The 24,942-nt window shown below is 45.8% G+C and overlaps 1 protein-coding gene across 4 annotated transcripts in view; it reads left to right on the top strand.

Moving 5' to 3' along the window:
• Nucleotides 1-24,942, top strand: part of SLC24A3 (solute carrier family 24 member 3) — a 472,778-nt gene that overhangs the window by 415,452 nt on the left and 32,384 nt on the right. For all 4 annotated transcript variants that reach the window (XM_040637939.1, XM_040637940.1, XM_040637942.1 and 1 more), the window contains exons 8-12: nucleotides 3,741-3,766; nucleotides 10,386-10,439; nucleotides 15,922-16,055; nucleotides 18,039-18,199; nucleotides 18,986-19,256. In XM_040637939.1, coding sequence (XP_040493873.1) covers nucleotides 3,741-3,766; nucleotides 10,386-10,439; nucleotides 15,922-16,055; nucleotides 18,039-18,199; nucleotides 18,986-19,256 — 646 coding nt within the window. The remainder of the gene's footprint in view (nucleotides 1-3,740; nucleotides 3,767-10,385; nucleotides 10,440-15,921; nucleotides 16,056-18,038; nucleotides 18,200-18,985; nucleotides 19,257-24,942) is intronic.

Here is a 24,942-nt window from a genome sequence, read left to right as displayed (position 1 = left end):
CAATGTGAGGACAGCCACCTGCCTCCCTGCTCAGAAGCCAGCCCGGCTGTCTGCTGCCCATACACCTGGGCGATTCCTGGCCCGTGTTCTCCCTGCTTTTCCATCTTGAGCGTGCCACTTCCTTAGCAGTTCCCTAAGAAGCTCTGTCATCCAGGGATTCACCTGCCTGATGTAAGCCTGTCTCTCTTAGAAGAATTCTAGAGCAGACACCAGGGCTGAAAGCTGGTTTCCATGGTACCCAACTGTTTCTCTGAGGCCTGAAGGAAAAGAGTGTTTTTTGTGTGTGTGTGTGTGTGTGTTTTTCAAATTCGCTCCTGTATGTTCACATTTAGCTCGTCTGTGGAACACGTGGAAAGCGTACGGGCGAAGCCAAAGGTAGCTTTGGATGAACCACACTGGGGTCAGAGAGCGGGTTCCCTGACCAGCTGTGTGCAGCAAATCTGGGGCCCAGATACCAGTTAGTACCACCCACATGTGGTCATGGGGGGCAGCACCAAACACAACCAGCAAACCACAAAGAGCTGCTTTCCCAAGCAAGACTTGCTTTCAGAAACCCAACTGGGATAAAGGAGAGTCAGTTCCGAAGGCCACACAGCATGTCCCTCAACCGCAGCAGGTCCTGGAGTTTGTGTGGTGGCATGAGTTGAGGGACCTGCCTGTCCCCAACTCAGAATGCGTCCTGGCTCCAGAACGTTGGCTGAAGACTTTGTTAGGAAGCCGTCTGTCTTGAGGTGTTTACCTTCTTCCCAGGAGGTTTAATGGAGCCTTGAAATGGACTTGATCCGACTTCCAATCCCCCTCACTGCCTTGGCAGAGTGGACAGGCAGAGGGTAGGACGTGAGCACCACCTAGTGGTAACCGACTGGAAGTGGGGGCGCGATTTCTTGTTTCCGATCTGTATAAATGATTTCAGGGGTTTTTCTACCCTGGTAACACCGGTGGGACAGTTTTGTCTTCTTTTACCCACAGATAGAGCATGAAATACAGAGGGATATGCAACATTTGTCTTAAGTATATAAAAGAATAGAATAGAATAAAGTAAAATAAGATAAGATGAGACACCTGTTGGCAAAGTAACGGATCCATTCCCTGAAACCATCAGCTACATCAAGTGAGAAAGTTGCCTGTCCTTGTCATTTCAGGACTTTTCAGACCCAGTGATTTCAGCACTCTGTCAGGGTGGTCCAGGAACTAGAAGGAACATTCTGTGAGCAGTATCAGTTTCCTCATTTTCAGTCTTCTGAGTGGGGGATGGTCAGTGGGAAGTTCAGCCTCATCCAGGTGCTGCCAACAAGACCCAGAGGCATTCATAACTCACCGTCTGCCTCCTTTCCCACCACCAAGAAGCCTGTTTCCAAGTAGATTTTCTTAAAGGCCTGACTTCTAGTTCCTTTTCTCTATTTTACTGTTCTTTTTTTGAGTCCTCTCATTTTTCTGCCCAGTCCTCTACAGGAAGTCAGATAAATCCCAGGCGGTGCTTCTCATTCGCCCCCAGGCAGCTGAGAGCTCCTGGCTCTGAGTGGTCAGTGAGGGGGCGCGCCACTGCGTCAGTTATCTGGAGGCTTCCAGATCACCTCCATTTGTTAGGACTTGTAGCGAGAGCAGGGCCTTTCTCCTTGTGTGCCTCCCTCAACCGCATTCCCACCCCCGACTTCCCTGGCCACGGCCGCTACCTAAACTTCAGACTCATGTGGCTCTTCATTGTGTATCTAGTCCAGACCCCACTATTCCCTGATTTATTGTGTCCTCCGTAAATTCCATTCTCATCTGGGGATCCTTTGCACAATTCAGCCTGTGCTGATTTTTTCCCCGTTGATATGATCACTGAAATAATCACTAAAGAACTATTGATCTGTGCCCCCACTGGTCACTCAGATGGCGTAAAATAAGGGCTTCCCGAAAGCTGCTTTTATATTATACGTTATCACCCGCCTTCCCTGATAGATGAAAATTAAATTGGCGCTTTAATAAACTCTTTACCAGTATCTCGGGCTCTCTTAAGTAGCGATGAATTGATTGCTCCGGCACTCTGCTCAAGACTGATACTAAATTAACTTCAATTAATAGAAAGATTTTCTAACTTAAATCATTTGTTCTGTTCCCTGATTTCTTGACAACGACTTTTTTTTTAAAAGCTGGTGATGGTACAGAAGGATCCATGAGTGTCTTCCAGGGGTGGACCGCGTACCATCCAACCTGGACCGTGGGGTGGTTTCCTTTATTTCTTGAATTCTCTTCCCCTTCTGCTTTGACATTTTTATCCAAATGTCAACCTGTTGAATCCGATAACAAGAGTCACAAAGCTGCTGAAGCCAACGTCTTCTTCAATGTCTTGTCAGGAAGTGCGAGCTACAATTAAGCGGGGCCCCTTTCTTCTCATCTTCTCTTTGCGCCTTCGGGATAATTGGAGAGAGGTCCTTTCCGGTGCCGTTGGAGCTGCACCTGCTTAGCTGTGTGGTTTTCTCTGCATGTCTCACAACTGCTGCTTATTATCATCTCTGGTGACTGAAGGGATGCCCGTGTCTTTTGCTGGGTTTACCAGCTCCATGCAGTAATGACCCCTTGCATCCAGAGGTTTCTGCCTTGGAGTCTCCAGAGGGCTCCGGGCCCTGAAAGAAAAGCGCTCAGAGCTAGTCATACCCAGAGCAGTCGTATCCCATGAAGTTGGAAAGAGCGAGCTATGAAGCAACCCTCAGCAACCACTTGTTTTCAACAGCGCTCCGTCCGGGCATGGAAATATGTCATGGAAAGAAGACTTAGTGAAGAGCAAGGCCTGAGTTCTAGAACCAACTCTGCAGCTAATTGAGCGCCCTCAAGAAAATTCCTCGTGTTCTCTGTGGCTCCGTTTCCCCGTATAAATCAAAAGGCCAGGATGATACCATTTTTTTTCTCAAAGTGAGAAGTGATTTGGGCTCAGGCTTAAGTGAATTCAGTCATTGTTGTGTATTCCCTTTGGATCCTAGCCAATTGGGGGGGGGGTCTCCGTTTGGCACTGGTCCGTCTTTCCAGCCACCTTGACCCTTGCAAATCCCCTTGAATGAAAGGGCAGGCCCGTGGCCCAGGGCATGGGCAGCCCGCGGTGCCCCACTGGGGTTTGCAGTCAGTGTGGGTCACTGCATTGATTTCCCACCCTCTGCACAGGGTGGCAGGCGGAGCAGAATCTCTGCTTCTGGTTGTGATGCACAGTTTCCTTGGGAAATAAATTATTTTAAGGAAACAAACAAAAAACTAGGTCAGCTAAAAAAAAATATATTGAGTACATAGAAATCCAAGGGCTTGCCTAAAAGCTTGAAGGAGCCCAGAGACATGCCAACGTCTTACAGGTGGCCCCCAAGTGGCTGATGTTTGGAAGCACCTGCCAGGCTCCCCATCCCCGTCCAGATCTAAAATTCGACAGCACATCGTGGTGGTGCACAGTGGGGTGGTTGTGCTTCCCTGTTCCTCCGCTGTTAGAGGGAAGTTGCAGGAAGGGTGGGATGACCCGATGTTTCTCCCCTCCACAGCAGGCCGCCCCAGCCTGCCAACAACACCTCCTTCCACTAACATTAGCCACAAACAGAACCAGCACAGAGGGAAACTTATCTGCAGATCCTTGTGTTGTAGGCCAACCCTGACCTGATTCCTGCCAAACTAGCTATGTGGGTGGACAATGTGCAGGCGTAAAGTGTATGCGTGTGCGTGCAGATCTTGCGTGTGTGTGTGTGTACACATGTCTAATTGTCCTTTTTACTTTTTTACAGTTCATTTATGATGAACAAGTTTCCTGGTAAGTACCTCTTTTTCCCTTCTGATTTCCGCTGGCCATGTTGCAGAGCTAAGTATACTGAAGACCAGAGTCAGGGTTTAGAAGGAAAGGGGAATGTTATGGCAGCTTGGAACAACTGGCACCTCCTGGGACCCCTCTGTGAACATCAACAAAGACATTAAATTAGCTTTCACAGAGAAGAGACCTTTTCCCCTGGGCTGGGGTGGTGGCCTTCCATTTGGGAGGCTAATATCCCACTGTCCTTGTCACCCAGGATAGATGGCTTGAGCTTAGCTGGCCTTTCTGCAGTCAGCCATTTGCTGGGCCCTGGTTAGGATTTGACTGGTCTTGACTGGATACAGATTGTATCCAGACTGCGTTGGCATATTAAAAAAGCCATGTATGTCTCAGGAATCAGACGGAGACACTTCCATTATCCTTAACCCATTGAAGTTCTGCCTGATACTCCAGATGGTCTGAGACCTCTGAAAAATCAGTGATTTTTCTTGATAGATACAAAACTTTAACCAAGTTACATCTATGAGAACATTTGCATTTGGACAAACTATCCAAATCCCCATTTCTCAGGTGGGTTTTGAGCAAGTCAGGTATGTTTGGAATGGAAATAGAAATTGGGCACACTGTGCATTCTTACTTCATTTTTCTCAAATATTTGATGTGTAGATATAGAGAAATATGAAATAGTATCTGAGGGAGTGTGGCTGTGTAGCTAGGTAAGTAGACCAACTTTCCATGGTATTATTTAAAGCTAAGAATGAACCCTTGGCAAAATGAACACTAGCCCATTGTGGGAATGACATCCCTTTGTCTTAGGATCTCTGATTTTCAGAATTCGGGCATGGCAGAGGAACTTGCCCCATTGATGGCAAATGTGATTCACCATGCCAAGGTATTAAGTATAGTGTTGCCAGCTCTCTCTCCTCTGTCCAGGAGGGGTAAGGAGGAGACCCCTAGGAGAACTTGCTTTAAGATGCATCATCTTTCTATCAACCCATAAAAAATAAGGTCTTCTTTGAGAAGCTGGGACCAGCAGGCTAAAAGGGATTAAGATGTCTGGGAACACCTCAGGTCAGAGGTCAGGAGAACCTCTTCATGGGATCTGCCTGGACGAGGTCACCAAGTGGAGTGGTGACATCTTCCCCTCAAGTCCTTGGGGATGAAGTGCAGCACAAGAAAACTTGCAAAACTATTCTTGCTCCAAATGATGGCACACTTAGCACAACCACCGCTCTGCCTAAGCAAACAGTAGGTGCTTAAGTGTTGCTCAGTGTTGGTGCTCTTAGCTCACAACACTGCCATAAAGACAAGTTATGATCACAGTCAACCTCAGAAATTTTTCTGCTGTTTTTTTACAGAAAACCTTAAGAAAGGGTAGCTGTGGGTGGTTTACTGTTGGTTTTTCTTAGAGAGAGCTCTCTTTTCTCCACCTCCCTGGCTTTGCCAAATCTCCTGTGGATGTTATGAGGTTAGAACCCTGGGTTCTGGGTTAGAATCCCTGGCCTTCACTGAAGGGCTCAGATTCTGAGGTCCTCGGACCCTCAGACTGAGCATCAAGGCTCACATGAAGAAGACAGGAAGGCCGTGAATGAATGAGTTGCAAATTCCCAAATATGTTTCGTTCCAGCCTGGGCTACATTAAAATCCTAAGTTGTGCACAGGAGTAGCTGCAGGGAAGAACCATGCGAAGGCTTCAAGGCACCAGGACATCATTCCCAGACTACCAGCCTGTTACGTGTAATTACTGTTATTATGTGGATGGGCTGATGGAGAGCATTCTTCACATGAGTGAGGCCAAGAGATTAAAGTCTGCGCCACTGGCCCATACTGTTCTGGGACTTCCAGGGATCTCAGCTCCTCATTTAAATGCAAAATATCTTGAACTTTAAGGTATTTTTCACTCTTCACTGAAAATACTGGGTATTTTTCATGCCTGGCCAACCACAAGCATTTGTTTTGCTGAAAGTTTGTGTCTAGGAGCTGACGTCTCTGATTTCTCCCTTTGATGCCAGATTCTTCAACCTGTGCAATTAGAACACAGCAATACTTCACGAATACCTTTAACAGTGAACTCCATTCCTTGTTGTAGAACATTCCATCATGTCTGAGTGAATTCAAGGAAGGTGACCAATTCATCCCAAATCCTCAAAAGGAAACTAATTTCACTGTGTTTCTTTTGAAACAAGAGTACTCTGCAGGACAAAAGGAGCCTTGTTCAGTACAATACACAGGGGCAAGCCTTCCCCATCATCCACAGCTCAGATGCCTTTGCCACTCCTGAATCAGCATTCTGCAGATCTCAAGCAGCCAAGAAAGGGCAGACAGAAGCTTTTATAGCAGAAAACCAGCTCTAATGGGTTAAAGAAACAATGGTTTATTTTTCTTACATAACAAGTACCCCAGCTGTTGGCAGCATGATGGCTCTGCATTTCCCTTGGCCTCTCCCTCATGGTCCCAAGAAGGCTGCTGTAGTCCCAGGCATCACGTTTGAATTGAAGGCAAGAAGGAGGAAGCAGGAAGAACATTTTTCTACCTTATATCTCTTTGGTCCCCATGAGGTCTGCCTTGACCAATAAATGGCCAGGCAGGATAGAATTACAACTCTAGACTAATCATTGTTTATCCTGGAGGTGGACCCACCCTTCTTCAGATCCAGCGGTCCTCATTTGCTGTCTCAACCTCATAGGCTTCTATTAGCAAGCAAGAGGCAGGCGAATATATGTTTGGTGCTTTTCAGTTAGGTAACTCCCCTAAAGACATTTAAAATAGAAAGCATCAAAGATCCACCAGTAGGATGGATGTTCATCCCGAATCCATAATGATGCTCAGCAAGGCCCATGATGTTGCCAGAAGGAATTTGGAATATATCTTCAGTGAGTCTGAAGGCCTGACAAGGAAACAAAAGGATCCAGGTTGATGTTCTTGTTTCTTCTTTGAGCCTCAAGCTGTGACTTTGGGAGAGAAAAGAGAGCCTGGGGACATGAACTGGAGAATATCTACCTGTGTGGCACTTGGAACCAGCATGGAGTTTTCCGGACCATAGTCAGAAAAGCAGAGCCATGCCCTCTGGGGAGAATGGGGAGGAACAGGGAATAAGCCTCCCAATACAGGAAAGAACAATGTTTGGCAGGAGAAACGGGCCATTTGAAGGTGGTTCTAAATGGAAGTTTGTGGGAAGGGAAGGAACAAACCCAGATCGTGCCACAAGACCAGGTTCTTGGAGGACAGTGGATGGGCTGTAGTCAGGAGAGGCAGATGGAGAAGTGTCCCTGGAGGGGGAAGAAGAGGGACAAAAGAACTGTGTGACTTTAGAGGTCTACATGTGGAATCTGTCTGATTCCGCCGCTGTTTCCTAAACACCTCCTGAATGCCAGGCTCTGTTCTAGAACCAGACATAGAACACAAAACCAAACTTGGCCCTCACCTTGGGGCTCTCGGAGACTAGAGTGAAGGCAAACAGTTGACATATAATCACGGGGTCATTGGAGACACTCACGGCATGGCGTAGGGGCGGGGAATCCCTAGGACTCTAAAGAGCATTAAGCCAAGACTGGATCAAACACTCAGGCCCTAAAGCAGAGATGACAGCATCTGCCTAGTGTCAAGGCCTCACAGAGCCTGGTGTATTTCCTCTGGAGGAAGCACTGGGTGAGCCCTAAGTCTGGGCACCCACCAAGCAAACCTGAAATGTCAGCAGAAGCAGAGAACCCCTATCTCAACATTACAATGGAAGGGCTTGTTTTGAGGGGAAAAAAAAACAAAAATATCTAAAGGAAGTAGAGACTATCTATCTACCTGTTTACAAAGTGCTGGACTTCATTCATCCTAGCTGAAATATTTCACTGATGTGGGTCTATTTCCTGGTGACCCCTTCCTGAGTCTATTAAAATGCATCCAAGGGACATGGCATCCCTTTGAATCTCGAGTATTTCTGCCTTCAAAATGAACACTGTGAATAAGCCTCATTTTTCCCAATTAACTTTATGCCACACATACACTGGTTTCAATAAGGACCATGTTCAAGAGGTGTTTTGCAACTGAAAATGGATTTTAAAGGAAGTCTCAGCCTGCACAGATGAGTTGAGGGCTGCTCTGTGCTGGGGAAAGGAGAATAGTGGGCAGCGGGGGAGGGAAGGGGAGTCAGCTGTCAGGGCATCTGCTCTCAGTCTCTGGAAAATGAGAAACTGGAGAGCTGGGGTGGGGGTCAGGTATGAGGAGTAGTGCTGTCCAGGGACTGCCTGAAACAGGCATTAATGAGCAATGAATAAATAAATAAACAAGGTAAGCACAGACTAGTCAGCGGTTTAAAGAACATATACAAGGTCATGTGATAGGGAAGGAGGAATAGGCAGGGAAGACTTCTTGGAGGAGACGGCATTTCCACAGGCATTTGCAGGATGAAAGGGGCCAGCCAAGGAATGAAGGGAAGAGTATTCTTGGCAGAAGGAATAGTGAGTGCAAAGGCCCTGTGGAGAAGGAAAGAGCTTCTGGCCTGTGCAAGCCAAGGGAGGCCAGTGTGATGGAGCACAGACTGGGCACAGACAATTGGAAGAAGCAAAAGAACTGGGTTTTACAGAGAGGGGGTCCTTTTTGTTTTCTGAAGTCTGTTGGGAAGGAGCTGGAGAGCTTGAAACAGAAGAACGACATGATCCAGTAGCCTTGCAACAGCAGTTCAAAGGCTGCCATTCAGGGGCCCTGGCAGGTAGAGGTGGGGAGGGCAGAAGCCAACAATTCAGGGAATATTTTGTAAATGGGGTTCCGAGGGATGAGAGGCGAGGGTCAAGGAGGGCTCCAGACTGATTTCCAGATTTGGAGCTTGACTCGGCGCGGGGAGTGTTACAGTTGACTGAGTGGCAAGGCCAAGGGAGCATGAAGCCGGGAAGTAGGAATTTCGGATTCTGTTCTGATGTGCGTTTAGACGCCACATAGAGAGGCCATGGTGGGTATAAGCACCTGTGCCAGGGAGAGGTTCAGGGTGGAGGTGTTGGCCAATGTTTACAGCAGGATGACAAGATGATGTCGTCTAGGGAAAATGTGTAGGTAAAAAGAGAAGTGGGTCCCCTATTTAGAGTTTCACCTGGAGGAGGCAGAGGGAAGGAGAAAGTAGGGGGCCAACAGGAGGAAAACCAGCCGTGTGGCCTCTCGGAAGTCAGGAGAAGAGAGTGTTGCATGCAGGAGGGCAGGTGGTCAGCCTTCAGATGCTGCAGGGAAGTTGAACAGGATGGCCGAGAACCATCCCTGGACGTGGGCAGATGGAGGTGGCTGGTGCCCTGGACCAGTGTGTCAGGGGATGAATGGCTGTGGACCTTAGACTCGGGGAATTTGCTGAGTGAGTGGGAGGTGCTGCAGTGCAGTGCTTGCAACGCTTCGAGAAGGTTTGCTGAGAGAGGAGCCAAAAAATGTGGTGGAGGGTGGAGAGATTTGGACCCCTGACTTCTTCTCTTAGTAGTGGCAAGAGCACTTTCTATACCAGATACACACACACAGTTTGCATAGTGATTCCGAACTGACGTGCAGGAGCCCAGTGTGTGGACGGATTTATGGTGACAGGTGGACCCAGCCTCCCCTCCAACTGTCTTGCCTCTTTCCAGCACTTCGGGGTTATATACACGGCTGCAACAAAAACCCTTGCGTGCGGCCTTTTTAAATTTGACCACATATTTCCCAAGGGTCAATTTTTAGACACAGAACTAGAGAAAACAGAAGGGAAGGCATAACCTAGAATTTCTTCATAGACCATTCTCCAGTAACCTTTCTTGAAACCAGAATTACTCCTTCAGTTCTACAGCTAAAAGGGGAACATAGAAATCAAATTTCTTGGTTTTGAAACTGGAAGTTATTAAAATGAAGAAAATAGAAGTATTCAAATTATCAGAAGGTCAAGGTACATTCCAGTGGGTTTACTTTTTACTTTCTTTTGACCATTTTCTACGTGTCCGTTCTTATCCTTCCTGCTGGTACCTTCCCTGCCCAGGTGTCCTTTCTCCCTCTCTTCCTGCCTGTCCCTCCCTCTTTCCTTCTCCCTCCCCTCTCTCTTCCTCCTTCCCTGTCTCCCTCTCTCCCTCCCTCTCTCCTCCTCCCTCCCATCTCTCTCTCTCTCCCTCCTTCCTTCCTTCCCTCTCCCTTTCTTTCTCCTCCCCCCTCCCTCTCTCTTTTCCCTCCCACCCCTTCTCTCTCCCCCCCACCCCCTCCTTCTCTCTGTATGCCTTTCTCCTCCTATCCAGCAATCCCTGGGTCACCCCTGTTAATTCCTCTAGTTTGCCTTTTGTAAACATATCTGAATAGTTTTAGAGAATGGTTAAACTGTGGATGGTTATAAGTACAGGCCTATAATCAGCAATATTATGATAGACTTGTGCTCTCACAGAAATCTTTTGGGTGAGTGAATAATGGAATGGAAGGAGCATTTGCCTTTTAGGTAGAGAAGGAAAAGAAAGCCCATTGAAAGCTGTGTCTATGGACCAGGAAGTACTTGTAACCAGTCTGCACATGTGCCGCCTCCTCGCCCTGCTTGCCAGGTGCAACTGCCCTTCACATGGCATGGATGTTTAGAGATCGGCTGGTGTGTTGCACATCTGCCTGCAGTGACTTTCTTTAACTAGGCATTCTTGGTTTTACACAGGTGGGAGTCTTTAGTCCTCGTGCTGATGTATCTCATCTATATTGTCATCATGAAGTAAGTAAAATGCCTTCTCGGTTTTCTTTCTTTCTTTTTTTTTATTATGATATGTTAGTCACCATACAGTACATTCGTTTTTCATGTAGTGTTCCATGATTCATTGTGAGCATATAACACCCAGTGCTCCGTGCAATACATGCCCTCCTCAATACCCTTCACGCTAGCCCATCCCCCTCTAAAACCCTCAGTTTGTTTCCCGGAGTCCATAGTCTCTAGTGGTTCATTTCCCCCTCTGTTTACCCTTCCTTCATTTTTCCCTTGGTTTTCTTTCTCAAAACTCTTTCCTACATCGAGCACAACGGGGTAATGTGGAAGGAGGAACTGGGGCAGGGCAGGTAGCGGGCTGGTTTCAGTGCTGACGATCACAGACTCATTGGTTCCCTCAGCAACCTGCTATGAGGCACTGTAAGTTCTGATTTGTAGCAATAGTAAAGACCCTTCCAACCCCCATGTGATGATGGAATCAAAGCTTTAAGTGTTTAATTTGAGAAATCTCTCAAACCCTTGTACCCTCTTTAATACCTGGCAACCAAGCTTTGGGCTGTTTTCACTCTCTTTCATAACAGGGAAGGAGGTGAAATTCACTAAGTTATGCTTCTGTAGAGGGTGACAAAGATGGGACTGGAGCTAATTAAGAGATGACTAAAACCATGGATCAAATACCTGCAGACTTGCATTGTTTGTATTGTATTCATCACCTACCACTGTGTAGCAAATGAGACCGAAATGTAGTGTCTTAAAACTACAAGCACGTGTCAGCTCATTTCAGTTTCTGAGTTAGGCATCCAGGAGCACGTAGCCAGAAAGTTCTAGCTCAGAGTCTTCCTTGAGATTGTAGTTAAGAGGTTGGGCAGGGTGGCTGTCATCTGCTTAACTGGGCCTGGAAAATGACCCACTTGTGCTGTTGGTGAGCTGATGCTGGCTGTCGGCTGGAGCCCTCAGTTCCTCAGCACATAGGACTCTCCTTAGGGCTGGTTGAGTGTCTCCACAGCATGGGGGAAAGTGTGTCAAGAGAGAGAGCAAGCAGGACCCTCAGTGCCTTTTCTAATCTGGTCTCACAAGTCACACATCATCGCTTCTGCCATATTGTGTTTATTAGAAGTAAGTCTAGCCCATGCTCAAGGGGTCTGCTTCACCATTTGAAGAGAGAGGAGTGTCAAAGAATTTGTGGATATATTTTAAAACCACGACTTCATAGGTCCTTTCTCCCCCTAAGTCTGGGAGGCTTACTGTTTGTATCAAGAATTATATCGCTGGTATTTCCCATACTCTAAGGCAAAATGTAAGCACCATGGCTGTGAACCTGCTGGTTCATCTTTTTGCCAAGTACCATTGAGATGAGGAGCTCATAAATAATGCAGAGCCATTCTATACTGCAGCTGCTGGACCCCATGGGAACTGTTTCTTTCATTCTAAATTAACCCATTCTTTCCCCAGCATTTGTGACTACCTTCTCGGGGGCGAGAAAGTACCACACGATCAGAAATTGCCAGTTGGACATGTCAGGTAGCAATCTGGAATTTGACATGTCAAATTGTCTTTGCTGTTAAAGTCTGACAAAAATTAATTCTGGCCACTAGTGTCCGAGAGAACTTTTTTGAGAAATAAGCATAACCGTGGACAAACATTACATGAACGGTAAAGGTAGGAGCTGGCTCAGCTGATGTCCACTGTGGGCTGTAAGCAGTCTGCTGCCAATGCACTCAATATGGCATCCAGCCTTCACCTCAGGAGCTGTCCAATAGTCCGTGTGGACCTGATATCTGGGTCTTGTTCCTGGAAGAGGGTATTTCTAGAGTATCCTGGTGTGGAGTTACCCTGGGATAACTGGTGAAGAAATCAGGTCCTTTTACCACTACTCACCTTCCATTGAAAAATATCAATTGATGGGCTCCCATGAAAACCAGAGTTGGCCCAAAGGCCTTCCAGAGTTTCCAGACTCCAAAGGAAAAGTCTTTACTCCTCCTTCTCTCAGATAGAAAAACCGTTACGGAATCAGTGCCACTGTGGGGAGGGCTTAACATTACACACATCTTCTTTCAGTGTGTTTTAAATTTGATTATTTCACCTTTTTTTTTTTTTTTTGTAATTTGTTGAGGCCTGAAGTTTGATTTCCCCGACAGTCAAGAGTCCTTTTCTTCCCCTTTGAAACGGCGAATCAGTCAATCATTCCAGAAGAATTGACTGAGTGTCTGCTATATACCCAACATTGGCCTTGGGTTTTGAATTCAAATTTAGAGGACAGCATGTCCCATAGTGCATTCACTGGGGGCTTCACAGAATAAAGAGGGCTTACACCAGAGTTGGTCTAAAGGGAAGGAAGGTTGAAGAATTTTGCTGGTATGCATCTTGTTACCACTGCACCCCTCTACCAAGCCATCATAAAGCCCATGAGTTGCTGGCACGCATGTGGACATTAAGACAACACAGTGAACAATTTCCCTCCTCTCCCCCAAACTATGCCCAGTGTGAAAGCTAATGAGGTGTGTTTCTGCTGATGCCTCAACTTTCCCAGCCTTCCAGCTGTTCAAACCAGCAGGATACAAATAAAACAGGGAATGACAGCTACTGTGCTCACAGAATTTTCTGCATAAATTCTGGTCCCAAGTTCTAAATTGAAATCTCTGCTCTTTAGCCATCCCTGTCCGCAATCAGAGGCTTTAATCATAGGGTTTTATAAAATCTGATTTATAAAATTGCATGCTCCACAATAAAATAGCTTCAGGGTGCAAGCACAAAATTTAAAACATTCAATTAAAAATATAAAACTGAGTAACAGCAGTTAAAACCCGCATATGTTAGAGTTGTCAGCTGCCTCCTGGGTGGATGACTTTAAACATTCTGTCTGAAGGTCAAAAAGCAATTTCGGTTTGGCCAAGTAGATAGAAATCTTAAGGGAGCATGAGGCATACCTGGCCTTGGTGAGGATTGATTTCTGTATGTCTGGGTCCCTTCTTTGGGACTTGGTCCCCAGGTGAGGCAATGTAGTCTGGTCGTTGAGATCAAGGGTTGCACGTTCAGCCTTGCTGCGTCACACTTCACAGTCTGCCGCTTGCCAGCAGTAAGACCTTGGGCCAAGTTATTCCAACATTTTGAAACTGTTTCCTCTCTTACAAAACAAGGGTCTTAACGCCTCCTACTGCAAAGATTGTTTGTAAGCGTGAAATGGGACAGCATATTTAAGTTACTAACCCAGTATCTGATTTCAAGAAAGGTCTCATAATGATACTAGACATAGTGTTATTACCTTGTTATCCAAATTCAAACAGATGTGTAACACACAGTTGTACTTTCAAAGCAAGGCTCATGCAAGTTGGCATATCTATGGGGAAATGGATTTTGAGTCAAGATGACAGAAATACTGCCTCTCTCCCATAGCTCTATCAGTAAGGCAAGACATTCTTCTTCAGTCTAGAAAGTGGGGAGACTTTTTCATTAAGAAGAATTTGAATATTTACAGAAGCTAGTAGAATGGTATGGCAGCCCCTGTGCCTATCATCAGACCTGACAACCAGCAGCCCACACCCCTATCCATTTCCTTCCCTCCAGGTGGTGTGAAGCCCCAGAGAGCATGCCAGTTCATCTATAAAAACCTCAGTCTACGTCTCTAAAAGGACTCACCTTTCACATAACCACCACATCATTATCGCACCCAAGATTAATGCTATTTCTTCAATATAATTAAATATCAAATCAGTGTTCAAACCTTAAATGATCTCATGAATGCCATTTTTTACAGTTTTCTTTTAATCTCCTGAATATTTTTAAAATCAGAATCCAAAAAATCATACTCATTATCATTGGTTGCTCCAGCTTTTTTTTTTATTTAGAAAGTCTTTATTAAATTTTATTTAGAAAGTCTTTTTATGTGTATCAGTAAAGTTTTATAGTTTTCTTCACAAGGGTTTTATATGGTTCTTTTTTAATCTATGAATTCCCCCTCTGGTTTTCTTTTTGCTTGCAATTTATTCTTTGATGTAGTTGAATTGTTAGCTACACAGTTTCCCGCAGTTTGGAAATTGTTGATTACATCCCGTGTTGTGGTGCGGCCTGTTCCTTTGACCTCAGTGTTTCCTGTACGCCAGCCATCAATCCAGTTCAGGGTAGACTGCGTCCCAAGTGATGGTGAGTTCTGCCATCAGTACGCACATTGATGTCTCCGGTCTCTCTGTCTGTGATGTTGGCAGTCATCAATGCACAAGGTCTGGCTCCATTATTTCTTTAGGGTTGCAAAGTAGTGATGCTCTGGTTCTATTCTTCACCTTGTATAAAGCCTGAGAGTGCCCCAGGACTGGGCTGCCCACTTCCCTGCTCACAGAAAGCACCATCACTTTTGACTAGTTTTCTGTTCTCCCTCATGCCATGGAGGATGAACCATAAGCTCCCAGGGAGTACAGGAAGGGGCTGTCCAGCCACAGAGGGTCCCTCCATCTGTACCATGATGGCCCACCCACCCAGAGCTGCTCTGACTGAAGTACAGGCATAGGTTACAATGAAGGGGATGTGGAAGAGAAGCTTGTGTGGGGAAACACAGCTTGAATGGCCTACCAGCTGGCCGTTTAGAGTTGCCGTGCCTGGCTGTGGTTCCTCTGGGAAGCCAGAGATCAAGCTGGGGGAACACCTCAATGGGTTTTCCCATGGCCAGTAAGCCATGGAGGCCTTTGGGTGTTTGAGTGGGGCAAAAAGCAGCAGTGGCCTCCAAAGCCCTAGAAACTCTGCCTGGCTATCTTTCCCCAAGAATTTTCTAAGATTCCTCTTTGGGGGTCTTCTAGTATCAAAGATAAAGGGACCAGAACATTTACCTGCCAAAAACATGCTAGGAATTTGTATAAGCTTCTTCCCTTCCAACACACGTGTATTAAGGACTACACAATGTTTTCACCCAGTCATTCTGGACAATCATAGCCCAGAATTGTTTCCTAAAGCCAACAGCCCACCGGACCTGGAATTATGGCCCAGCATCTACAGAGATTCACAGGATCCCAACCTGTGATCTTAGAAAATCAAACACAGACAGAGACCTAGAGTGCCAGCCAGCCTATAGCCCACAAACCATGGCACACCAGGGCAGGGCAGCAACATGGATGTGACAACTGCTCCTTCCCCCACCCAGCACACCAGTGACAGCAAAGGTCCTGGAGACATAACCAAGAGAAGGTAGACCTTGCCCAACCTGCTGAATCTCATCGTGGCCCTTCCATGCATGGACTGCGAGCAAGGGAACTCAATCCCGGGATGCCGGGAAAAGTTGCAAACAAAGCAGTGTGTCTCTATTTATTTATGTGTTGTTGGTTTTATTTTCACCTACCCTATATCCTGAAATCGGGAAATAGGACAGATTTCATTTTTCTATGGGGACATGGAGGACAGAATAATGATAATGATAACTTGAGGCATGGGGTCCCCCACAATGTGCCTGGACTGAGACCTGCAGGGCACACACAGCTGATGGACTCCTTCTGCTCGTTACTTTGTTCAGATATAATGCTTGCATCCATCAGTGCTTCGAAAGGAGGACAAAAGGTGCTGGAAACATGGTCAACGGCTTGGCCAACAATGCTGAAATTGATGACAGCAGCAACTGTGACGCGACTGTGGTGCTACTCAAGAAAGGTACCCGTGGAGAGCCTGGGTCCTAGGAGGGAGCGCTGGGAGGCTGCTTGGCTGCCCACCATCACGGCCACCCCTGGGGTACCACGACTGGCCTGGTGGGAGGCTGCCTACACCAGAGGAGACCAAGGGAGAGAAGCTTCTGGGCCTCCTTGCCTCCCTTTGGCTACATCCTGGGGCAGTCACACTTGGTGATGAGCCGCCTGGGAAAGCTTCGTGGAAGTTCTTGGGCAAAACATTTGCTGGCAGTGACATGGGGGATGTAGGACAGGGCAGTAAAGGAGACAAGACCAGGGGTCTTGAGGTATTGACTCTATCACATTTTGGCTGTGTGACCATGGAGCAAATTAACTGAACCTCTCTGAGCCTCAATTTTCTCTTCTGCAAAATGGGAATAATTGTAATGAGTAAAGGAGATAAAGTATGTAGAATACCCCATTAATGATAGTTGCTGTTAGTATATTATTATATCCACATTCATTTTCAGGCTACATTACCTCCATTTCCAACGTGCAAAATAACATAGAAAATTACCGCCCCCCCCCTTTTTTCAATGTAATTCTTACATTCAATAGATTTTCATTAAGCAGTCGATACACTAAGAGAACTAAGATAGTGCTCCCTAATAAAGAATGTTCTTTCTTAGAGGAACACAGAAAATTATCATTTACTTTTTGCCTTAGAATGTGTTTGGTTTTTAATTGCTTTTAACCTTCTCTAAAAATGTGTGGGTTTATTTCTTCTTGGTCTCATATGGTTGCTTTGCAGGAAAAACACAAAAGAAATTTGAAAATCTATAGGTTATTCAAGTCCTTGAGTTTGAAATCTGAGGTAATTATTAGAATTTGAAAATTAATTACTTGATACATTTTTCTAGTTATATTTAACAAAAGACTTGAGTATTCAGTGCCATCCCATATAAGGATTTCATTGAATTTCTTCTCTTCTGGATAGTTGATAACCATAAAAGGAACACCCTTAGGGAACCAAAAAGAGCTACCTCATATTAGTCAGTGTTTCCTGGTTTCCTGGTTTAGTGGTTTAGAAAACAGGAGTGATGACCAGGAGAGTGTGTGGCCAGATACCTGGGAGTTGTGTGCTCATATGGCACGTTCATAGGGAGGGGACTTGGTGAAACTCTTTTATCAGGGCTGCCAGCAAATGTTGTGTAACAGTTTGGGCCGCTCTGGACCTTTGGCCTCTGTCATGTGGCTGGTTCATCTACCCACCCTTTTGTCAGCCTTGCTCATAGACTGGGCTGTGGCAATGTGTGCGTTCCCCCACTAAGCCCTCCTATTGGCTTAGTCAGTTCTGCAGCTTTTAATAGCTCAGAACATTGAACATTGTTGACATTTGAAAGGCATAAAGGGTTACTAAAGATTATTTGGGTCTTTCCTGTCCCCTCAGGTCTGAGTGGTGGGAAAAAATCCTTTGAGGACACAGAGGAATTCTCTTAGGTTATCCCTCTTTCTTACCATGCCAGTGAATGATGTTTATATTGTTTCAAGTCATTTTAAAAAAACTATCAATGAGCCTCATGGAAAGAGGAGTTTGACTCTTCTCCATATTTTGCTCACTACAACCCTCCTTGGATGGATGGATGGATGGATGGATGGATGGATGGATGGATGATTGGTTGGGTGGATGGAAGGAAGGATAGATGGGTAGATGGGAGGATAGGTGGATGCATGGATGGATGGATAGATGAATGGAAGGAAGGAAGGAAGGAAGGAAGGAAGGAAGGAAGGAAGGAAGGAAAGATAGATGAGTAGATGGGAGGATGGATGGTGGATGGATGGATGGATGATTGGGTGGATAGAAAGAAGGATAGATGGGTAGATGGGATGGATGGATGGATGAATAAATGAGTAGATGGGAAGGAAGGAGGGGCTGAGGGAGGAAGGAGGGGAGATAAGACTAAATAAATATCTCTTTTCTGCTACTACCCTCAATGTTATCTTTATTTTATGTTTTTAATTTCCCTAGCCAATTTCCACCGCAAAGCGTCAGTGATTATGGTAGACGAGCTGCTGTCAGCCTACCCTCACCAGCTTTCTTTCTCTGAGGCTGGACTTCGAATCATGATCACCAGCCACTTTCCCCCCAAGACCCGACTCTCCATGGCCAGTCGCATGTTGATCAATGAGGTATCTGGGAAAGCACACTCCATTTGCCACTGGACAGGGGTGGGAGACTTTGGGAAGGGGAGAAAGTTTCTTGGTCTGAGAACAGAAATATCAAATTCAGTATTTAACACAATAATATCCCTCAGCTATTTCCCAACATCTTTGCTCATGGGGCCAGCTGTGCATTCTGGTTCTTGCTCTTCTCTCCATGTGTTAAAAGACATGATCAGGCTCCCAGTTATATAAAAAAAAACTCTCCTGTTCCCTTCTACCTACCTTTTTCTTTTCATCTTCCATTTGGGTAAAGCCCTCTGATGTGAACTTGCACATAAGTACTTGCTAAATCAAGGTTGCCTTACTTTAAAGTAATGCAGTCTCTAACCTGAATTTTCCTGTGTATCCCTTTTTCTGGATTGGCAGCCTTATTGATACACTAATCCAGACACATTTGTGTGGCTTTCTCACATATGGTCCAAGGGATTCCTACAGTCTGGAGAAAAAAGATAATATTGCAGTGCACAGGGAATCAAGAACGCTGGTAGAAAAGACGGGTGCATCTGAGACATAGGAAATTTCCTCTAAAGGGATTTGCAAGCTCCAGTGGATCACAAAAGGTTAATCCTTCTTCTCAGAAGGAGGTTGTCTGAGTTGCATCCCACTTTGAGGAATCCCTTAAGACTTCACTGCAGAATCTCCTGGAAGCATCTCCTTGTGAGCTGCCTGAAAAAGATCCCAGTAGTTGGTGTTCTGGGTGTGAGGATCTACAGTTCTTCTGACTGTGGTAAGAATGTGCCTTTCTCTTTCCAGAGACAAAGACTGATAAACAGTAGGGCCTATGCCAATGGAGAATCCGAGGTGGCCATCAAAATCCCAATTAAGCACACCGTGGAGAATGGGACAGGGCCTAGCAGTGCCCCAGACAGAGGCGTGAATGGGACTCGGAGGGATGATGTTGTTGCCGAGGCTGGTAACGAGACAGAGAATGAGAATGAGGACAATGAGAACAACGAGAATGATGAAGAGGAAGAGGAGGATGAGGATGATGACGAAGGACCATACACGCCATTCGACCTCCCCTGTAAGAGGTCCTATGTCTAGGCTGGGGTTGCGAGCTATTTTGAGGCCACTGAGTAGATGCCCTTGACTTTGGTGATCTTTTTGACATTCAATTCAAAGAACTATCTCTATATGAACATAAAAATATTTATATTAACTTCTACAGTGGGCAAGACTCTGTTTTAGAGGGACCAAAGACGAACAAGATGGGAACACATGATCACTGGTTGAAATGTGGGTTCTTTGACCAAATGTATAATTCTTTGGCACTTTGTGAAGGAAGACTCTTAGCTTAGCTTAGCTGTTCTGTGGGACCTTTTGGTGCTAAGGAGGAAATGCACGTGACCCATGTTGGGAAGGCAGCTTGGTGCTCAAGGGAAGGGACACTTCACCCTCCTTCACCCATCCCATTACATTTGGCCAGGGGAGCTGTCCTGCCAAGGCAAGCCTAGGGGGAAACATGCTGACCTCCCATTTGGCCTTTGTTCTCCTGCTCACTTCCTGCCCCTTACCCTCCTCCCCCATTCAGGTTTCTCCTCTCCCATGACCTGCTTGTTTCCAGGATGGACGCCACAAGAGATACAGACCTGGGCAAAAAGCAACCCAGCCCCAGATGAGTCTCACACAGTGAGGCTGAACAAGGGCATCTCGCTGGTATCTTGAAGGGGAAGCTCAGGCATGTATAGTTTTCAGGACCCCAGCCACCAAAGCAGTGTTCTCCCCTGACCGCTACCCAACAATGACTTGGCCATTGCAGAGACCTTGTCCCCACCCCACCCATTAGTGGAACAGATGGACCAAGCCCAAAGAATTCTGCCTATTTGCTAGACCTTCCAGGAGCTTCCGGCTGTTTCAGGAAAGCACCCCGGTCAAGTGTAAGAGGCTTAATTAATAAGTCCGTGACTTCTCGAGGACATTTAAAATTACAGGAGAACTGTGAATTCTGGGGAAGTATTACTTGACCCACTTGAAAGGTCATTTAATGATAGGTTGTGGGCGTGGAGTGGCAGAATTCTGTGTTAATTTTAGATGTAAGGCCTTTCTGTGGTCCAGGGGATAGCAAGTGAAATTAGGACCAGAACTGCTCCTGTGTACCCTCAGGGCCCCTCACATCTCAACCTCATCAAATGTTTCACAAAACTAACAGAGAATATCCTCTCAGATCCTATACCCCAAAGTCCCAAACCACCCAACCAGAGTTAAATCATTATTTGTTAGAAGATTATCTTGATAGAAAAAAAGCATGCTGGCTCTTTATCCATTTTGCCATCTTTGACTTTATTTCTTAGCAACCTTCTTCCCTATCAACAGGACAAAAACATTTTAAGGATTAAGTGACCAGGCCCTCTGTATCCTCCTTATGAACTTTTGTGTTCATTTTCTATTGCTGTAGAACAAATTACCACAAATTGAGTGGATTAAAACAACATGCCTTGGTTAGCCCCCAGTTCTGTAGGTCAGAAGTCCAGCACAGCCTGGCTGGGTTTCAGAGGCTCCAAAGGCCATATTAGAGGTGTAGACAGGGCTATAGACCTTCCCAGAGGCCCTGGGGAGAATCACTCCCAAACACATGCAGATTATTGGCAAAATCCGGTTGCTCCTGTGGTTGTAGGGCTGAGTCTAGTTTCCTTGCTGGCTGTCTGCCAGGGGCTACTCACTGCTCGTGGAGACCTGAGTTCTTCAATCAGCAATGGTGCTTTGGGTCCTTCTCACACTTCTGGTCTCCTGGGCTTCCCCTTCTGCTTCTGAGGGGCCTAGACTAGGCCCCCCTGTGTAACCTCCCCGTCAGGAGGTCTATTCTGCCACACAGCATAGCAGTCGTGGGACTGATAGCTCAGTCTCCTCTTTGCAGCGTCTGAGAATCGGGGCACAGACTCTTGGGGGTCTATGTCTAAAATTCTGCCTAGTCTGGCCTTTGCTTTCAGAGCTCACCATTGGCAGCCCACAACCAAGCTCCAAAAATGCCTATTTTGCTCAAGTCTTTCACTGATGAAAGAAGCTCTCGGACCAGGTGAAGAGTGTGTAAGGGGCCAGTGTCAGCCCCCCAGAAGCCCCGAAGCCCCATGCACACTCCTCCAGGCAGACGACCAAAGACATGTGTGTGACACCAGACAATTCATCTGGCTCCCACAGCTGGGCCTCTTTACTTAGTGGGACAAAGGGGCCCCTTTCCGGTCACTTGTTTCCTTTTTCTCACCTGAATGGAATAAATGCCAGACCTAACTGTGAGGTTTCAAGGTATCTTGTAACTGTTGCTGCCCGCCCCCCACCTTGACTCTGTGGTTAGTTGCAGATGAGGCAGCCCGGGGCTCCCAGCCGCATCATCTTGTCTCCTCGTGTGTTAAGAGAGGTGGCTGCAGGTGTGGGCTCAGGAACTCCCCCCACCCCTGCCAAGGCACCTTGCATCCTTTGGAAGCTCAGGCACGAGAGGAGAAAGGATGCTGTGCGTGGTCCTGCCAATCCTTAGGGTCTCTGCTGCATTCCAGGGCCCCAAGCTGCCAAGAAAGGAAGTGGAACCCCAGCTCTGTCCCCTGGGCATCCTTGATAAAATGCAGACTCTGACTTGGGAGGTTGGGTGGGGGGACCCCAGATTCTGCATTTATCACAAGCCCCCAGGTGAGACTGGTGCTGTTCAACAGCGGGCCACACCTGAAGCGGCGGGGTGGGGGGGAGCACCCTGGAGTCACACCAGCGATCTTCAGTGTTCTTCTGAGCCTTAGGGGAGCCTCATTCGGAGCCAGGTGCTGCCTCTGAACTGGAGAGTGGGTTTGTCCAGTTATGATCCTCTGTTCCCTCCCAGCACCGAGGCTAAACCCCGTTCCAGGACTCAGGAACTTCCATCTGAGGCTCTCGGGCTGCGTGTCCAGCAGCCCCCCCACACACACCCAGGGCAGGCAGACCCCTCACAGCAGTGAGCGGGCCAGCAGACGCCACTTGAGGAGCCGGAAGGACGCAGTCCTGGGAGCCCCCCATCCGGTTCCTCTGCACTAAGTTCCTTTGGCCTGAAAAAGCTCTGTCCAAATGATGAGGACATTTTTCCCTCTCGTGGTGATCTTGCAGAGTCATGGCTCTGTGTCTGTCCCTCAGATGTAGGGCTTTCTTCTCTCCAGGACTTGAGTATAGTGAGTGTAAGTAACGAATAAGTGATTATGTGGAAATATGTAAACATAGACATAGATAGGATGTATGTATGTGTAGACACATATATTGTGTACGTATCTATGTGCACATACATGTACATACATGAATACAAGTGTGTGTGCGTATATGCAGTGTGCACCTGTATGGTTGATATCATGTATACATATAACATGTTTGTTCATACAATGTGTACATTTTTATATTGAGTTGTATGCTTTTATGGTTTATGCACAGATATTAACATACCTGTGTTTTTATATGTGTGTATAATGTACATATAGGTTAAATTCATATAATATATATTTGTATATATACCTATGCATAGTATATGTGTATGCACATATATTTACATATACATCGCAGATGTATTCTTATCTTTTGCATGAAGAAAGACTTACTATTGACTGACAGAAATAGAAATGTTTACGTGTGGGGGCGCCTGGGTGGCTCAGTCAGTTAAGTGTCCGACTCTTGATTTTGACTCAGGTCATGATCTCAGGGTCCTGAGATTGAGCCCTGCATCAGGCTCTGTGCTGGGCATGGATAAGATTCTCTCTCCCCCTCTCCCTCTCCCTCTCTTCTTCCCCCTCCCCCTGCTCCAATGCTCGCTCTAGAAAGAAAGAAGAAGAAAGAAAGAAAGAAAGAAAGAAAGAAAGAAAGAAAGAAAGAGAAAGAAAGAAAGAAAGAAAAGAAAAGAAAGAGAAAGAAAGAAAGAAAGAAAGAAAGAAAGAAAGAAAGAAAGGGTTTACATGTATACATAGGCAAACATACTTCCACAGAGGAAGACTGAAAAGAAGTATACCAAAATATGAGTGTGTTTCTTCTAGGTGGAATTCTTTCCCCCCCCCCTAGATTTTCCATTCTCAAACACTACATTTTTATTGCCTGTGTAGTTAGAACAAATTGATATATTTATCTCTAGGTCCGTAAGAATGAGCAATGACTTTTTCTTCTCCATAGAAGTAACCTTCTTTAAAAACTCAATAAGGAATACAAGTTAAGAACAGGTCCTTTGCTTTTTAGAGCCAAATCACACTCAAAGGCATACTGTAATGCTCGGAGTCCCTGCTTCATGTCCCTGGCTTCATCTCCCAGCTGCTGGCTGCCTTCCAAGAAATCACATAACCACGGGTACATCAGGTTCATGCACAGGCAGTTTGGTTTTCTGAGCTCACTGCTCTGTCCTCAGCACCCGGAGCAGCACCTGGCACAGACTGGCAGATGAGGCATTCAATGAATACTTGTTAAGTGAAGGAATAAACCTACCCCCTGGGGGTGGGGGGGGCTCTGTTTGGACCACATAGCAATGGAAGAAAAGACAGGAAAATGTCCAGAAATACTGTTCACTCAAAAAGGAAAGGAAGCCATTTTACCCCTTTATTCAGAAATGGAAACTTAGGCCAGCTAAAATGTGCACATATATTAACATCCCTGTGTTTATATGTGCATATAATATACATAGAGGCTAAATCCACATAGTCTATATGTGAATTATATGCACCTCTGCATAGTATAAGGTATACAAATATTATCCCTTGCATGAAGAAAGCCTTACTGTTGACTAACAGAAACATTTACGTGGGGATGTAGGTAAACACATTTTCAGGGGAAAAAAGACTGAAAAGAACACACCAAAATATAAATATGTTCCTTATCTGACGGCTCCTGCTCCTCAAAATCCCTTAAAAAGCATGTTTCTGTATCACTTGGTTTGCTCAAGGAGTTATATTTGTTACATTACATTTAAAAGTTCTTCCGGATGATACTGATTGAATTTCTACTGTAAGTTTTGTTGTTAAAGTACAACTGTAACTTAGAGAAAGCATCTATATCCTGAAAGGGAGAAAACTGTTTTCTAGATATAAGGCCACTCGAGGGTCAAGTCAGAATTTCCTAAAGCAGCCGAGAGAAAAAACTCAAAATTCACTGGTGCCAATGTGTTGCTTGCAGCTTTACTCAATCAATATCATTTTTAATCTCCCCGCAGTCTTAAGTTCCGGTTTCATTTTTCTTTTCTTTCTTTTTCTTTCTTTTTTTTTTTTATTTTCTGAAGAATGACAAAGAGCCAGATTGCAATCATTTCTCTTCCCATTCGTGTATTTCTTTGTAACTTCGATTGGGTGTGTGTTGTACACTGGACCAAGTCTCTCTGTGTGAGGGCATCAGGAAGACTGCAAGGCCAGTGAGGGGATCCCCAGAGCCCCAGATGGATAAATGACATCACCACATTACAGGATTTAGGAGCATGCAGAATTCCAGGATGCCTTTGGGATCCAAGGGTCTGACGATATGCTGGATTTTGCAGCATTTGGAAGCCCCTCACAGAAAAACCTCTGACAGCTTTCTTGCTTTGAAATCCAGCCAGCCAGTCTCAATGTTGTCATCATCCATTCCCAGCTCCATATCTGCAGAGCAGCTAATTGGAAAAGCGCTGGATACTGGCGTAAAATTATGAAACAAATTTCATTTAACATTTTCTTAATCGCTGTTCAAAGTGTAATTTTAAAAAATACCTCCTTCACTCTGGTGGGAATATAAAATGGGATGATCACTTTGGAAAACTCCTT

Source organism: Ursus maritimus, unplaced genomic scaffold, assembly GCF_017311325.1.
Source record: "Ursus maritimus isolate PB19 unplaced genomic scaffold, ASM1731132v1 scaffold_22, whole genome shotgun sequence".
Lineage (NCBI taxonomy): Eukaryota > Metazoa > Chordata > Mammalia > Carnivora > Ursidae > Ursus > Ursus maritimus.
Note: the sequence above shows the minus strand (reverse complement) of the source record. Positions and strands in the feature narration are given on the sequence as shown.